The sequence below is a fragment of the Bacillus rossius genome, chromosome 1, assembly GCF_032445375.1.
Source record: "Bacillus rossius redtenbacheri isolate Brsri chromosome 1, Brsri_v3, whole genome shotgun sequence".
NCBI classification, from domain to species: domain Eukaryota; kingdom Metazoa; phylum Arthropoda; class Insecta; order Phasmatodea; family Bacillidae; genus Bacillus; species Bacillus rossius.
Window position 1 is genome coordinate 123,618,730 of NC_086330.1, and position 18,988 is coordinate 123,637,717.

At 32.7% G+C, this 18,988-nt stretch overlaps 1 protein-coding gene across 2 annotated transcripts in view; it reads right to left on the bottom strand.

Moving 5' to 3' along the window:
• Window positions 1–14,125: 14,125 nt before the first annotated feature.
• Window positions 14,126–18,988, bottom strand: part of LOC134544660 (sodium/potassium-transporting ATPase subunit beta-2) — a 94,989-nt gene continuing 90,126 nt past the window's right edge. For both annotated transcript variants that reach the window (XM_063388503.1, XM_063388502.1), the window contains exon 7: window positions 14,126–15,429. In XM_063388503.1, coding sequence (XP_063244573.1) covers window positions 15,326–15,429 — 104 coding nt within the window. In that variant the 3' untranslated portion in view covers window positions 14,126–15,325. The remainder of the gene's footprint in view (window positions 15,430–18,988) is intronic.

The window sequence follows — 18,988 nt, forward strand, 5'->3', positions numbered from 1 at the left end:
GCTAAACATTGTTGTAAACTGCAGTGTTAAAAGCCCAAACTCATATGTTTACTTGTGATGTTTCTCTGTAGGCCTTGAGCCACGTCTGTATAGTATCAGTAGAGATGGTGATTTATAGCATTTTGAATTTGAAATTTGATTTAATGTGCTTTTCAAGTACATCTTTTTTTCCACTCCAGATGGCGATTACATAAATTACACATTAAAATATTCGTATCACTTTCGTAGACCTGTTCACTTTTGTATTCATTTATGCGATCGCGAATGGAAATGACGTTTCGTCCCATTTTTACCACGAGAAATAACAGTACACAACACATTCACGAGTATGAACGTATTTGTACACACCACCTTCCACAGATTACACAAGAACGTGGCTTTCACGTGAAACACAGCCAGAAAATGGGACTTATAATTGTTAGCGTGGCGAAGCAGAGATGTCGCATTATGGTGGCCTAAAAACTTGTACTCTGCAAGATGACTGACGATTTTCCAGCTAGTTGTTCTTTGCTTTGTTTACAATCACGAGGCACGGATGGCCATTCTTCATTCAATATTTACGAACAATAGTTGTGAATGACGTGACAATAAGATACTTGTGCTGAATACGCCATAAAATGATGGTGTCTTTTGATACTGAACTGAAACGAAATACAATCGGTAAATAAATTGTGTAGAGTGAAGACAAATCTACGTTTTTTACCTTGTTTTCGTATTTATCTCGAATAGTCTAGATTTTGCATTTTATAGCGGAAAAAATATAATTTAGCATATTTTCGCATCTATTTCGCAAAAATGAAAAATCACCATCCCTAAGTATCAGCTATACAGTAGAATACTGGTATAACGTACCTCACTATATAGTATTTTCACTTTAACATACTTCTTTAAAATCCCCGCTGAAAATAATTTATTTTCAATGCAAAATTGTTTCAGTTTAAAGTATCATAATTTTCACTATAACATATAAACTCCACTACTAGCTTGGCATTGCTACTCCACAATTTACTTAAACTGGTAAAAAAAATTTCCAACTGAATGATAAATGTTAAAGAACAAACAAAGAAACAGAACTTAATCGTACCACAGGAATGTAATTTCTAACCTCTAAAACTTCAAAACAAACAAACTTTTGCGCGACTACCATAGATTAATGTACTTAATATGGGACGTTAACAACACACCACCATTCGATACATTGAAACAATGAAGTTCAAGAGAAAAGTATATTAATTCAGAGGAAAGTGTCATGCTAATGCAGGCCTGCCGTTTTTACTGATTTTATCTATTTTCACAGATATTTGAAGCTTAAAACAGACTAACGGATAAACGGCGACATTCATGGATATTTACGACGCTTCACCAATATTTTCAAATTTGAATTTTGTTCGGGTAAATATTTACATTCAACTAGCTATTTTAAGTTGTCAAACCATACAAGCGTCCAACAGTAAAGCAACACTCACATTAGGTGTAGCGCCGTGGAACTTCCAAGCATTTAACCACAAACCAAAAACATATACTTCAACATATCGTTTCATGAAGTACAATATCTATGGTTTCGGGGAAAATGTTTTTGTTTGTTGAGTTAAACGCTAAGAAGTGTCATGGCGCCAGTAAACATGGAATTTTTTGCCATTACAATGTTTTAGGTGCTGCATTTGCACAGAACAGTAATAAGGGCATTTGTTTACAAACTTCTTACGTGATTTAAGTAGTAGTTTTGGGCTTTGCTGATTGTGATGGAGAAAAAATGCAAGGCTTCGCCGGACAGGTCACTTTATAAACAGCGTTGTCATAAAGAATGGGAGCAAGAATTGAAATGGCTTGGACGTGGCAAAACTGAATTTTCCGCAGTGTGTTCGACTTGCAACTCGGAACTGAATGTGACAAAGGGCGGCTGGAAGGATCTTCGGCGGCACGAAAATATGCAAGTTCATGCGAAAAACCAACGATCTGCTTATCAGAGTTATTCTTTGACGAGTTTTTTAACCAAACCAAACAAAATAATTGATGCGGAACTGTTATGGGAGAACTTCGTTTGTGAAAACATTTTATCTGTGAAACTTGGTGATAATTTCACGAAACTTGTCCCGCGAATGTTTCCAGATAGCGAAATCGCAAGAAACTTTCATTGTTCTCACACTAAAACTAACCAGATAGTTATTCAATCTTTGGGTACATTGGCTGCAGATTATGTTTTCTGTGCTATAAAAACACAATTTTCACACTGATGATTGATGAATCAACTGATGTTACAGTCACTAGGCAGGTTGTAGTGTTAGCAAGGTTCTTTCCATCAGTGATTGTTGAAACTTATCTGTACAAAGTAATGGCTTTGAGTGGTGCTGCAACTGGAGAAAATTTCTTTGCTTTGGTGAGCTCCTCATTTGAAGAGGATGTTATTCCGTGGAAAAATTGTTTTAAGTATTTCAGCTGATGGAGTAATGGCGATGGTTGGAGAATTCAATTAAATGTTATCCAGGGTGAAACAACAACAAGGCAATGTATGGTTCTTACATTGCACATGCCACGTGGCTCACCTAGCAGCATCTCAAGCCTGCAGTGAGCAACTCTGAACTGAACGTGCAAAGGGCGGCTCGAAGGATCTTCTGTGGCATGAAAATACGCAAGTTCTTTACAGAACTTTACCAAATATTTTCTTGTAACAGAAAAAAGTCACACAAATGCTTATAATTAAGATCAATTGTGCAACATTTTACAGCTAAAAAAGAATGCAGTAGCTACTGGAAAAAAATTCTCAGAAAAATCTTTATTAGATAATAAATACCGTATTTACTCGCATATAGGTTGCCATCGCATATAGCTCGCACCCATAATTTGAGGTCCTGAATTTGGTATTTAAAATTCCCCCCATATAGGTCGCACCGGTAATTTAATGACGCGAACGGCCGGCGCGCGGTGCACGAAAAAGTTTACGGGTACTGTAAAACTCCGCTACTACGAGAGCTGATAATGGCGTGATTAATTGTTGTAACAAGTACTCGTAATAACCGAATATAGAAAATTTAAGTCAAGTTAGATTCCTGACTTCTTGAAAGTCTTAATTGTAGACTATAACTTGAAAACAGTGCTTTGTATTGAAAAAAATGCACGGAATAAAAGTTATAGTAAATTTAATTACGAATAAAAAAGGCCTGTTATGATTTTTTATATCTACAGCGGTTTTAGTTTTAAATGTGCAATTGGTCTGACGCGTGAGGAAGTTCCCGACACAGATAAGATAGTGGCTGGGGAAACCATTGCTTCTCCCCTTCCCTTTTTCTACTTGTTTGCCATCCAGGTGCAACATCGCCCTTCGTTTACCATTTTTGTGTGTTTGATTTCATGTTATGAAAATTCGCTTGGTTAATTAACTACGTATGTGTACATTGTAAATAAATTTGCCTATACCTATATAAACTTCTTTTTCACATTTTAAAGCAAAATATTGCAAAAAAAATTCCTCAAAAATTTTAAAAAATTTTTCTTCACATATAGGTCGCACTTCATTTTTTCCCCATCAAATCTGGTAAAATTGCTGCGACCTATATGTGAGTAAATACGGTAGTAACCAATTCATCATGTTAGACATTGCCTCGTGTATCAAGTGCTGCCTATGATCTCGAATAACAATATCAGATGACTTTGAGGTTGGGAGAGAGAGAGAGACTTTTGAAGGACCAATAATTGTAATGTGAATTCAAGTGAAGTGTGCACAATATCTGCTGTTAGTGGTGTCCTTGCTTTAGCATGTCTGTTGCAAGATTTACCTAAAGAGAATGTATGTTTTGGACACAACTTTATAATGTAAAGAAATGTACAAAAATAATTATTTAAAAAAATTGGAAAAAGAATTTTGTAAATACGTTTTCATTTTGTGTTTCATCAAGATAATAATCTGAGTATAAATCCTTTTACTTTAAAAAAACCATTACTGAATGATCGATGCCATTTTGGTTTCTAACTTAAAACCTGGACTCAACACTATACAATCTTGGAAACTTAAAAGTAGAAGTCCTGTAAAAAAAAATCCTATAAACTTGAACTGAAATCCTCAACACCTAAATAAAATTATCATACACCAAAATTTTAACCAGAAACTCAGAAAGCTTACCAAAAATGCACTAACTTTTGTTACTACTGGTAAAATAAAAATAGGCAAAATAGTCCAATAAGAATAGACAAGATATTTTTTTATTATTTTAATTTTTATAAAATACTCTTGAAACCATACAAATTTTACAAAATTATTTCTACCTAATCAATTGTTTGTGGTCATGACGACGCTTGTGGTCTGCTAACCTGGAATGATACTTAGTTGAAATAAATACTGTTTCTGTTAGGCCAGTCAACAAGAGGCAAAGTAAGCACTTTTTTACCAGCAGACCTGAAAACTTGATATAAGGGTAATTCGAGGACGCTGAATCGAATGGTGTTAATTTTTTTTAAATTGGACGTGAAGTTTTTGGAGTAAAGGGTCAAAAATAGGTTGGACTTAGTTTTTCTCAGAATCTAGGCGTTTAAGCGAAAAAAGTTTCAAACAAAAGTTGTGGAGAATCAAAAAATACATAATAAAGGTTCCCAGGTCCATCTTAATATTTGTAAACATGAGCGAGAAATATTGGAGAGAAAGTAGTAAAGCGTAATTCTAAAAGTGGGGCTAGTGTGCGTGGGAGCGTACGTGTGAACTAAACACAAACGAAGGGTCTTCGGCTATTCTCGGGCCTCTCCGTTATGACTAGCCAGTGCGAGTGAGAGACGAAACCGTTTATTTTCTCTTTCTATTGTCTCACGCGTTAGGGAGTATTTTTCGTCTTTGGCCATCGAGTGTCGAGCGTTCTATATCATTATCCTTACTTAATATTATAAATGTGAATGTGAGTTTGTTTGTTACGCTTTCACGCAGAAACTACTCAACCAATCATCATGAAATTTTGTGTGCATATTTTCAAGGGTATAGTAAAGGACATGACACTTTATATATATGTATATGTAATAAACAATATTTTTTTCCAAAGGGCAAAAAATTGATATTTTTGTATGTACGATCATCCGACTACGAGTTTAAGTACCTAATTTGAATGAAATTTAACGCCATCTGGCGTTTCAATAAGTAAATTAAATAATTCACCAATTTAATAATATAATACCAGTGGCCAATTTACTATTAAATTTTATTTTTTTGTCACCGCCAAGCAATACTTAAACTTTTAAAATTTTTGTGGTTAGGTGTCTATTTTCTTCGGTGTTTGTTGTTTGGACATTGATACTGAAGGTTATATTTTACTTTCAAGAGAATTTTGTAATTTAGTGAAAATGATGTGGATCTAATTACTCAAGACTTGCAGCAAAATTTGTTTAGTGATCGGTGGTTGTATGCAAGAGCAATATTGGCGCCAAAAAATTTATATAGTTAAAAAAATCTACACTTATATTTTAAAAGAAGTGTAAGGGGAAATGAAGGTATTTGTCAATAGATACAATCATGGATACAGAACAAAGCACTTCCTATCCTGCGGAGTTTTTAAATTCACTTGAACTTTTGGGTGTTCCCTCACATAAACTTCAAATGAAACTAAATGTACAAGTTACACTTATACGAAATCTAGATGCTCCTTGACTATGTAATCGAACGAGGCTTTGGATCACACAATTGAGGCAGAATATTAATTAATTTATTGTTTTTATTCTACGTTTATACTTTGAACATTTTAAAATGTTAGGATTAATTTTTTTTCTAATAGTGAAACATATTTCAATAAAGCATGTTTTCAGTTTTTTAAGCTAAATTGCATGTTAGAATTTTTAAATACTGATGATTCCAGTCACGCAATAAAAAAAAATAATTACCATATTATTTTATTTTCTTTGCAATGATCTTTGATACTTAACTACATAACGCGAGCGAAGCCGCAGGTAAAAGCTAGTATCTATACATCGGTGTACAAGCGCGCCGTTTTTAAATTGAATCGTGATGCTTATGGCACGTCGTTTTCTTATTTATTTTTAAAAATAGTGAACCATAAATAAAAATATAATATTTCATTTAATAGAAACTAATAGTTTCCAAAACCATTTTAATATTTGTTTAATAATTTATAATTATTTATTAATAATTTTAAATATCTCATCTTTTATTATTTGAAAATTTGTAATCAGTAATCAGCTTTTACTAAAATGTTGTTAATTATAACTCATTAGAGTTCGTTTATAGTTATCTTAGCGTTCAAACAATTAACGTTGTACTTTTATTTTTGTTGGGAAAGTCTTTCCTTAATATATTTTTAATTATTATTTTTAATGTGTTTTCTATTACTATTTACATAGAATAGAATTAAGACGTAATATTTTAAGTGTTTCAAACTATACTCGCTTAGATAAGCGCAACTGTATCTAAATATCCACTTAATAAGTTTGCTTATACATTAAAAAAAGATTTACCCAAACATTTCAATATATCTTTAAAAGGTTTTTCTTAGAAACTTAAGATTTCTTAAATAAAAGAAATAGGAATAATAAAATTTCTAGGCTAGAATATTGTAGACATAACAGAATATACTAAGGTCCTGCCTACAATATAAAAACATGTGCGTACAGCAATTGTTTTGAGAACGTGTCAACCACATATAAAATAGAAGCAGAGAAAAATGTATCCACATTCCTAAATTTTTAACAAAAAAATAGCTCATAGAACGTTCAACTTCGTGCAAATTTTGTAATGAAAAATTCAGGGTCGTTACCACAATGCCGAAAAATACCAGAATGCCGAATGTCAAAATTGACCACAACACCGACAGCTAGAAAACTGCTGTGTACCACAATGCCGAAATACCATAACGCCGAATGTCAAAATTGACCACAATGACGACAGCTAGAAAACTGCTGTGTACCAAAATGCAGAAATAACAACTGAATGAATATGTGTGTGTTTCTTAAATGTACCTTAATGCCGAAGTACCACAATAAAACCTAACCTAGCGTAATATAACCTAACCTAACTTAACCTAGCCTATCATAGTCTAACCTAACCTTACCTTTGTTGCAGTCTTGCAATGACATTTTTCGGCGTTGTGGTCAATTTGGCATTTCGGCGTTGTGGTATTTCGGTTTTGTGGTGCGTCCCCAAAAATTCATTCCTTACAGCCGGAAATTTTATTAAAATTTATAATAATTATAATTATATTAAAAAAAAACATTTTTAAACAATAATATATTAATCAATTATAAATTAACAATTATTAAATTTAATATTTAGTACTTAAGTTTAATAAACTTACTTAAACAATAATATATTAATCAATTATAAATTAACAATTATTAAATTTAATATTTAGTACTTAAGTTTGATAAACTTACAACAGATTATTAAACAATTATTATTAATCAATAGTAAATTGATAAAAAATTAATTTCTTGAATTTATTAACCAATAATAAAGGAATACTAATTGAAACAGAATTATTAATAAAGAATAAAAATAAATTATTAAACAATAATTAATTATTTAATAACCAAAATTCTATTGAAAATCTAAGCATATCTAACATATCCGAGTTCTTTCGATTACAATTATAATTGTATTTGAAAATAATATATGTGAATATTGAACTTACCTGGATATAGTTTTTAAAAAAAAAAAGTTCGAAATGTGTAGATTCCGCCTACAAAACTCACACAGCACAAGACGTTTGCAAACCGAGATATATAGCTAATGTTGAAACAAATTTTCTGCTCCGAATCGTCCTACCGCTCAATAGACAATTCTACAAAAAAAAAAATTGTAACAATTACAACAGTAATAACAATTTATACACGAAAGGAACACAATACGAAACACGAATCCGGAGCGCCCCGTTTTTGATCGGTCACCTTGTTCATAGGACTATCACTTTTTTATTTATAATATTTTCAATAATTTTAATTCTCAATTTTAAATTATGAACACAACTGAATGCCCCTAATTGTAATGTGAGAATTAAAATTATGTATATAATTTTATTAGAATTATAATTCTGTACATAATTTTAATTTCTGAACAGAATTTCGTGAATTAAAAGAATGCACTTAATTTGATTTTAAATATTTTAATTATGCAAATAGTAAAAATTGGCAATGAATATTTTGTGTCGGCCCAATACAAATTCTGTGCGATATAAAATTAATTTCAATTAATTGAATTATTATAATTGTGGTATTTAAAATTTAATTAGGAATAGCATGCAGTCGTAGTATAATTTTAATTCATCGAATTTAAATTCCAATTATTTTGTGGTACATTAAATTTTTTTCCTGCAATTTAAACGACTTTGAAGCTGAAAAAAATGCATTAATGTTTTCTTATACCATAATAAAAATAAACTAAAATTATATCTAGACAAAAAATCAATTCCAGGTTTTAAGTATCCTTTACTGTATGTCTTGAACTAATTTTATGTATAGACATAAAATTCTAATTTTGCAAATATGTATTCAATTTGATATACAAATAAATATTTTATGAGACAAAAAATCTATAAATAAAATTTTATAAAATGCATAATTTAATATAAATCATATTTAAATTTTAAAATTCCTATTAAAAATAATACACATTCAATTTGATGAACAAATAAATTTTTGTGAGGTATAAATTTATATCAAATAATTATATCAATTAACTAGCTGCAGTACCCAGCGTTGCCCGGGCTGAACACAGGGTGAAGGGGATCTGTTTAGAGATCAGATGTAGTTAGTAATTGTTAGGGCCTGGAATTTTTCGCGATCGCGAATTTTGCGAAAATTCGCGCGAATTTCGCATGAAAACGCGAAAAGTAAGTACATTCGCGAAAACCACAACATTTCTATATTACACTGCGAATATATCCCCGAAAAGTACCATTACAGTAGAATCCCGCCGATGCGAGCCCCCTCTGATGCGTCCATTCCGTTTATATGACCGTTTTTTGAGAAAACATGAAAAATTTGAGCAGAGAAAGTCGAAAATTTGAGTAAAATCGGCTGAAAAACAAGTCTGTTACACTTTGTTGGGCTCTGTGTGTTCACGTTTATCTTGGCGAGAGCTGTACTGTAAGCAGCCAGGCATACAAAAGACGTCTAAAAATAGATACCACCCCTCTAGACTGGCCACGCGGCAGTGTCTAGACGAGCTCGGCGCCTCCACTATCGCACGAAAAGCCGTCTCAGCTGTCATGTTATCTTACCCGCCCGGCGGCTTGACGTCATACGTGACGTGACGCGACGCTTACCTCTCCCATCCCCTGCTAATTCTTCAAGGCTCATCCCTCCCAGAGCCACAAACCATGTAAAAACAATTCCCCCCCTCCCTCCTTATCCAACTAACATTTCAACACATTCCCTCCCTTATTTCAACCTTCTGCGTGAGAAACTGTCAGCGTGTTTTTTTTTTTTCTCCTTTTTTTTTACGCTGCGAAGGGACGTGGAAAAGATAATTGCTTGAGCTGTCAAAATAAACATCGCTGACGGCAAGGGCAGGAGCGCATCCTGTCGGTCTGTCGCTGTGATTATCTACTCCAAAAACATGTCACAGTATTTCAGGATAGCATTGTTCTTATTTCTTTCGTTTATAGCCGAATATTTTCTACTTGATCCACACAAGGTTAAAGTGTCCTTTAACCCAAGTCTTGTGTTTCAGCATAATTACCTTATTTTTACATAAGCCGTGTTCGTGTATGGTTTTGATGCTCAAAATTGATCTGGGGTATAGTTCACGCTAAGTTTCTTCTCATTTGTGCGCTGGGGTTTGTTCAAGTGGCAACCCCGTGTTCCTCCACTCCATTAAATACGAGCATATCAGTATCAGAAACATGGGTTTTATTGTACTGACAATAGCACAGTGATGTGCAAATTTTGCAACTGTAAAGTTTCATGGGATAGAAAAGATTTCATTGACAAACACCTAAAGTCGGCTAAGCATGTGGCATTGGCAGCCAAAAAAAAAAAAGAAAATTTGTAGTTGCAAACATCTATAGCAACGTGTCTGTTTTGTGTAACTGTTTTGGATTTAATTGGCTGTTATTATGCATATTAGCCTATTCCTAGTATACATGGATTGTTTATTAAATATGTAAACTATTATATTCAATAACTGCACAATTTAGTCAACATTTAAAATACTGGTAAAATTTCCATTGCATAACGAAAATACCGACTTTAAACCACCGCTTTTCTAATTTGAAAGTACCGCTTTTTGCATACTGAAAACACCGAAATTTTCCAGGCCCTAGTAATTGTCTTCTTAATTTGAATGTCAAGTGTGCAAAATAATTTATATCACTTTCAGATCCCGACAGGCGTTGTTCTGCCAGTTTATATTTATTTACCTGGTCTGTATGTAATCTAGACTCTATAAAGCAATATAGAAAAAAAACTGACAAATAAGGGATTACTAATATTGAAAAGATTCCATTATGTAGCTAATGCTCGGCATGAATTGCAATGCCTCATTCAGTTTTGTTTTGTAATATGTTTGAAGTAGTTACACATATACAAATAATCTATCCATGTCTCTAAATATATATTTATCTCTATCTACATCTATAGTCCTTTATATCTATGTATCTCTCTATCTGTATTTATCTCTTTGTATCTACATATATACCTCACACTATCTCTATGTATTCTATATGAGGGTACTGATTGCTTCGTTGTTAATATCACATGGGTGTTTTTTACTTGTATGGGAAAATTAAGACTGATAAGGCATCTAGTGCGTGGCAACTTCTAGCGCCTGCGGCATCGTCAACACACACTTTGTACGTGTACTGCATGTTGTATCTAACCCCCTCCAACACATTTGATTCTAAATTGGACTTTAAGTAAGGATCCCTAATGTTATTGATAATATAATATAGCCTATAGCCTTCCTCGATAAATGTACTATCCAACACTGAAATAATTTTTCAAATCTGACCAGTGGTTCCTGAGATTAGCGCGTTCAAACAAACAAACTCTTCAGCTTTATTTCCACGTACAAAATTATTTCATTATTTTTACTCTTGACTGAAGAAAAATGGTTTCTGAAACTATTAGTTTCTGTTCAAATGAAATATTGTTTTATTTTTATTTATGTTTTACTATTTTTGACAATAAATAAGAAAATGACGTGCAATAACCATTATTATTCGATTAAAAACAGCGCACTTATACGCAAAATACGGAGCAAAATGTATCCAAAGCCATAGACTAAAATTACTCGCTAACGCGCGAGATAATAAAAAGAGGGATCAAATGGTTCCGTCTCTCACTCGCACTCTCTAGTCATGACGGAGAGGCCCGAGAATAGCCAAAGACCCTTCGTTTGTGTTTAGTTCACATGTACGCTTGCCCGCACACTAGCCCCACTTTTAGAATAAATTACGCTTTACTACTTTCTCTCCAATATATCTCACTTATGTTTGCAGTTATGAAGATGGACCTGGGAACCTTTGTTTTGTATTTTTTGATTCTCCACAACTTGTGTTTGAAACTTTTTTCGTTTAAATGCCTAGATTCTGAGAAAAACTGAATCACAACCAATTTTTAACCCTTGTCTCCAAAAACTTCATGTCCAATTTCAAAAAATTGACACCATTTGATTCAGCATCCTTGAATTACCCTTATATCAAGTTTTCAGGTCTGCTGGTAAAAAGTGCTTACTTTGCCTCTTATTGACTGGTCTATGTCTTTCACAAACAAATTCAAATCACTTTTTAGGTTTCTTGCTTTCTTCCTCATTTGAACAATGGGCTTGAATTCACCTTTTTTTTTCCTAGCAGATACTTGCATCAATGCATTTAGCACTGGTGACTGTAGATGACCGATGTGCTGTTTTGGCGAGTTTCAATTTGCTGAATGCTCTCTCAATCTTGCATCACTGTGCCAACTTGAAGTTCTGGAAAATGTCTACCATTTCTCTCACACGTACACTTGATGCCAGAATGCAATAGCAAACCATCAGAAAAGTTTAGACGGAACAAAAGTAGAAAGTGAATAGTGTTAATTTTATTATACGTTACCGTGTGGTCATGGTAACTTCGTTCAGCATCATTGTAAACAACCTACATGTTTTTTGTGCTACGTGCCACGATAAACCATACGGCTACGAACCAAAACTGGTGACTTTTTTGCCAAAATTAAGTTGTGTTTTATATCACTCCACTTTTAACTTTAATGTGTTATGCATGAAATAAGTTATAAATATGCAGTTTTTACAAAAATAAATTGGCTTACTGAGTTCATATTAAAATAATTTTTAAAGCAAGATAACTTGATTCCTGTAAAGCATCTTCAGTGATATTAATTTTAGTACATTATAAATATTTTGACAAAACAAATGGCAACACTGAATTTCCAAACATTGCAAAGAAAACTTTTGTACCTTTTTCCATTCCAAAACGTATACATAGTTTTGAAAGTACATAGTAGTGTTCAATTAATATAATTGTTTTAGATACGTCTGTAATTAATTAAATGTTAACGCACAATTTTAGGCAAAGTCCAAAAAGATTTCATTAAGAAAATCTCGCCATTAAAAAAAAAATTTTGAGATGCTTCAACATGCACTTCTTGTAACAGAAAATACTGTATTTTGTATGAATCCGTGATAAGTTTAGTAAAATTTGAGAATCAGTTTCAGAGCTTGAAATTCGTTAAATTGGCAGGCCTGGTTTCAACCATTTTTGCCATAAATTTTTATATGTAATACATATTAAATTTAGGCTCTGACCATAGTAGGTACAAAATTAATAGAATGTCTTGTTAATAATGCATGACTGCTACAAATAAGTTTCTCCTGTGAAATAATAGTTGGTGTTTAAATTGTTATGTATTCCTTCGGAATGTACACAACTGTAATAATACTGTGAAAAGACACTATATTATGGTCTTAGAAAAATCAACAAACACTAAAATTGAAAAAAAAAAAATTAGAACTCATAATTATTGATAATTTACAAAATAAGAATTTTAATGCTAACAAGATCGCTAGTGTCAATCTTCCAGTGGGCACCATTTACTCTATATTGCAATTTTTTAACTTGAAAACAAAACTGTACATATCCAACAGCATTGCTTTGAAGGGTGTGTATAGCAAAAATTGTTTTAATCTGAATTGTTTCTTTTTTATACCCTAGGATCATTATAAAATACATTTGTTTCAGCATTTTCTTTTTGATTTCTTGGCATTACTTTTGGGGTTGGACTAACAAAACACCGCAGCCCGTACAGGCAATCATATTATACATGGTAGAGAGGCATAATTGGAATGTCAAAGCATGCAAATCTATGTGATGGGACACCTGAAGAACTGGAAATGTGGAGCACGAAAGAATGCAAAAGATGGTGATATTAAGCTAGACAAAATTAGGCCTTGTGCAAACACTGGTTTTTGGATGTTAAGTGAATATTAAATTGAATGCTAAAAATGTTTGCAAAGTTGAATCGAATAGAATATTTTTTTCTCACCAAGACTGTAACAAACTAATTTTTAAGATAAACCAGTGAAGTTAAATAATATAACATAATTTTTTATGGTTATGTATTGAATCAAAGTAATCTTTGTGATATTGTTAAAAAAATTTAAAAATTTAAACTCGAAAATTTATTTTAAGCTAGGTAATGCTCAGAATGTGTTGCAATCCTCTTTCAATTTTTAATGAAACTTGTTTGAAGCAGGTAAACATATACAAAGTATCTCTGTCGCTCTCTCAACACCTTAAATTATGCTTTAAGTGTTTGGTTTTTATCGCTATCTCACCTAGACAGTGACCTTCCTTGTTCCTTGTGTTTTAAAGGTCAGGTGTGCAAAAGTTCTTCGAGATTGGCAGAACGTTGCACAAACGCATAGAAGACAAACACACAATCATAATTTTTATATATAAGATTGAAAATAATATAAAACATTTCTTATAGACGACATTATTTATGCACTTTCATTAACACAAAACTTTGCATCATGTTCAAAGTTTCAAACTAAACTATTAGCACATTTCCTGGCAAAGTTTAATCAAAAATCAAAAAACTGATTCAATTCGCCTAGTCAGAGCTTTTGCACAAGCTGTGAAAATGAGGTGCAGTGAACTTAGTGCAAACCAACAGAGCATTGGGGAAAGAAAAAAAAAACTACTTATTAAAAATAGCTTAGTGTGTGTGATATTCCACAAAACACCACCACATTTTATTGTTTTTTGTCATCCACATTTCTCTTACAGCTTTTCATGAAATACAATTAATTTGACAAATGAAACAATGCACTTAAAATATGCTCTAAGGTGTACATTACTCTTTCACTTTATTCGTCAACAATTAATACCTACCAATTAAATAAATTAAATAGTTAAAGATGTATAAAACATTGTTGGAAAGTTCTTGGATTCATACCTTATACTACAAAAGTTCATTTGAAAAAAATTTCACACCTTTAAAATGACAATTCAGTTACATTATGAAAATACATAACATATACATTTTCTTACTTAACATGAATGTAAATCATCACTTAGCCATTAAATGCAATTTCCAGCATCATTGTAAATTTTTATTATTCAAAATATACAGAGATGATTTATTCATTTTGCATTTTAAAAATTAAACACTAGCCAAGGTAAATTATTATCTTATTGACCTTATTGTAAAATTCCAAATTCACTCATAATGAACTGTTTTACTAAATGGAAATATATTTAACCAACTTCAATAGCACACATACGTAAATAAAACTCTGTAACATGTACTTTTACATGTTTAATACTTGTGGAGAAAGTAAATAAAAATTGTTCAGTAGTTACGACAAACCACTTCTAGCAGCCATTAGTCATCCCACACAACTATAAATCCTACTTTCAATTTCAAACCATGCACACACAGTTCTAATCCACAGAAATACATTAAAGACACTTTGAAAAGACACTTCTGTACATTTCCTTGTTACTGTAATCTTATAAGGCTTTTGTAGTGACTAAGGCCTATCGTGAGGTAAATACTTCCATTATTAACAGTCATACATAAAATATTTTTTTATTCATGCTTTACAATGCTTAGGCATCATCATTCCAAGCATTTGATAATGGCTTCATTGCACAATCAATTCTGAAAGTGCATTTTGACAGAAAATACTGTTGAACATTAAAACACTTGAGACACCTTCAGTTTTGCTAAAGGGAAGCTAAAATGCTTTGACAGTTGCACTACATGGCCTGGCAATAAAAACTTTACTCCTATCACTTGTGTCTTTTATTTTTATTGGTTGCACACTGTCAAAACACAACATTTAGAGGCATTCTTGCGTACTCTTCACCCGAGCTGCCAGGATGAAGACTGGTTGATGCTAGTCGATCATCAGCTCGAAGTGGACCATGCCTACCCTCTCGTGTCGATCATGCTGGATGTTGCGTGCCCATGCTCGACACTCGATGTTGATGAGGATGCCAGCTGGGGAATGCAAACACACTCCAAGTTAAAACACAGGAAAGTTAACAAAACACTCCCCAAACTATCACGGGCAAAATTACTAGCATCTACAAATATCCAATATTTTTTTATAAATTTAACTTTTTTTTTTTAAATACATACAGTGATATTTTCCTAAATCTCTTATACATTACGGCAAAAAAAAATATTCAAGAGTGACTATTTTAGTCCAAAATAAGCAATTATTTAGGTATGTCCTTTCTCACTTCTTATTAGTATAACAAAAACTACAAAAAAAAAACATTTGCAACTACACGGTACACTATCACCCACATAACTTCCGAAAGCCAATAGTTCAAAATTGTTGTACTGTTACAAAGTAAAAAAATAAAAAATTTCAAAGCAGTCATTAGGACTGCCGACAGAAGTGAAAACTTAAAACTATAAACAAACAGTTGTTATTTTTGGATATCCAAATTAATTGTTTGATCTTAAATTAAAACTTGTAAATCAAAGTAACTATTATTAATATTAATAATATAATTAAGAAAATACAAATATAATTTGAAATAAGAAATACTAACTTTGTAAAATATAATTGTGTAACATAAGAAAATATTTTTTTATAAAAATCAAGAGACTTTTTCGCAATTTTTTACGAAAAAATATTATCACACAACAAATTTGTTTTATCATGTTAGTAAAATAACTCCTAAATTACTATAAAATATGCATTGCATAGTAATTGTAGGTATTAAACAAAATAAATAATGATGTTCTTAATTTTTAGCTTTATTGCTACAAAGACTCGGTTTTCTTCGTTATTCAAACTATATATCTATATGAGAATATTAATATATTTTATACTCACTTTTTACTGCACAGTAATCGTATACCTAAGATTTAAAATAAAAATTGAACAAAAACACAATTTGAACACTAATAGGAACAGATATAGTGTTATCGTTAACACAGAGATGCCAACCTTGTGGAGTGCCTGTGAGTAGTGAACAACATTTGGCAATAAAGAGTTGGGGGGGGGGGGGGGAAGAGGGGGGTGTCCGGGGGCCCTCCCCCGGGAAAATTTTGTTTAGTAAGTGCAAAATGGTGCTATTTAAACCATTTTCCCGGTAGAAATACCAACATTATTTTAAGAAACATTTTCTGCAATAGACTGGGGAGGGTTGATACCGTATTTGAACAAATAATGTCTGCAAAACACATAAAACAATCAAAACACGTCCTTAAATTAAAGGTAACTTGCAATTTAAATAAAATAACCACCTAGTGCTAACATGCTTCAGTATCTTATAGCTTTTAATTTAAGTTCAGGTCCACACATCTCATGGCAAACTTTCAAATGCATTTTTCTTTTAGAGCTCTTTTCAAGATAAAAATATACATCTATCAAGAATGATTCAATGTTGAAAGCCAATTCCAATGTTTTTGTTGCTTTCTTTGATGCCAAATGAAGCAAATGACACACACAGCCCCGTATTATCATTGCAGGATGATGCTGCTTCAGAAATGCAAGAACACCCTTATTCTTGCCAATCATGGTGTTGGCATTATCACATCCAAATGACACACAATTTTCCCACTTCAATGACATAATTTTCAACTCTTTGTCTAATATCTAAAATATTCCTTCCCCTGTGTTGTCAAAACACTCAACGAGTGAAAGCTGAAGTGTCATAATCTGTTCCTTTACTTCACAATAATATGTAACCACAAAAGGATACAATTTACAATCATTATTGTCATTGCTGCCGTCTGTTGCCAAACAAAAGGGCGCGTTCTGAATCCTATTTACGATACCTGCGACCGTTTCATCAGATATGCTCTTCACAATTGCAGTGGTTTTTGTTCTCCCACACGAATATTTGTTTGCTATCTTTGAGTCAGGAAACATTGCTTTAAATAACGGTTTTGCATGATCAGCTGCTGATAACGGCAAATTGTGTTCAATGAGTAATTGTGTGAAATAACACACTGCACGAATAACACTTGCACAACTCACAAAACACTTTGTTTGTAGATGTTTATGAAGGTTGTAGGCATGGATATTCATACGTGTAAGATCTCAGATACTGCTGATTCGGTAGCCCGCTAGATTTCTTCGAACTTGAAGGCTCGCACATATTTTCAGTGATATAACTTTTACGTTTCGACATTTTCTGTCATTATATCGCAAATAACACGCCAAATGTAGAGTAGCATACACACGGAATAAATACACACATAACCTAACCGACACACCGGAAAATAACAAAGCAAAACGAAACGGCATAGGTATATTGAGTCATTACTGGACACTTCAAAATAAAATGTTATGAAACGTGAGTCTAGGGCATTTTGTTTCACAAGTGTGACATCACACATGCATATATCTATGGAACCACGAACACAACATACCGCATATTGCTGCGACGTGATGTAAACAAACAGAAAACCCATAAAATGCATTAAATCCGTAGTTTTAACCTACCATCCGTATTGCCGTAGTCAAGTAACAAAAATCGTAGAAACAACGGAAAATCCGTAGTACTTGGCATCTCTGGTTAACACGTCACGTGACCATGTCGATGACGACTTACATGAATTTACTCCCTATCCAAACTTTCCCATAAGAGTTTTCACTTCAAAAATTTCTTCAACCAGGTTTTCAAAAACACATATCAAATGCTCAGCCTAACTTGGAAAAACTTTGCAAAAGTTAGCATGAAATCTGCAAGTTGAACGAAATTACAAAAAAATACACACATCACTTGGGATAATTCTTAAGAGTTCCTTCTAGTTAGTCTGAACACTTTCATAATACACTGTCAAAAAAATCACTGCTGGTAAACTGGGAACGAAATACAGTGATCACACTCTGACATAAACACAGTTTGGCAGCATATCAAGAAACATAGTTCCTAGACTTAACATCTTATATAAGTTGAGAGTTAGGAATTGGTGTCTGTTTAAATATATGTACCTATGTGTATGTACCATTAGAATATGATTTAGCATGATAACCACATTTTTATATTTAGAACAGTGCAATATTTCAACAAACAGTGTACCAGTTATTCCTTTATTCCTACATTGACACACGGTGGCGGTCCTAGACTCTGCAGGGCCCTGTGCTGTTTACTTTTATGGGGGCCCTGCCCCGGAAAATTTGAAAAATTAATTCTTTCAAACAAAATTTTAAGCCAACTTGGAACTTAAGTTTTGATGATGGTTTTGCTAATTTGGGTTGAGAAATTTTAATATTCTTTCCTTATAAATTATCCTTGGGTCAGTTTTATAAATGCTTATGATAAAATTCGACCAGTACTGTAATTTACAAGCTAATACTTTAATTTACATGCTAATGAAATGGTAATTTTCCTTTCCCAATTAATTACCAAATTTTTAAAACAACACTAGATGAACAACTAAAAGAAAAATTAAAAACACCGGTGCAGGGCCTTGGGGCCACCCCTGTGTACAGTACACAGCACATGCCTGTATGCCACTAGGCTTGAACAATATACATAGTGACACATCAAACAAGGATATTGACTGTACATATTAATGCTCTGTCTCACAT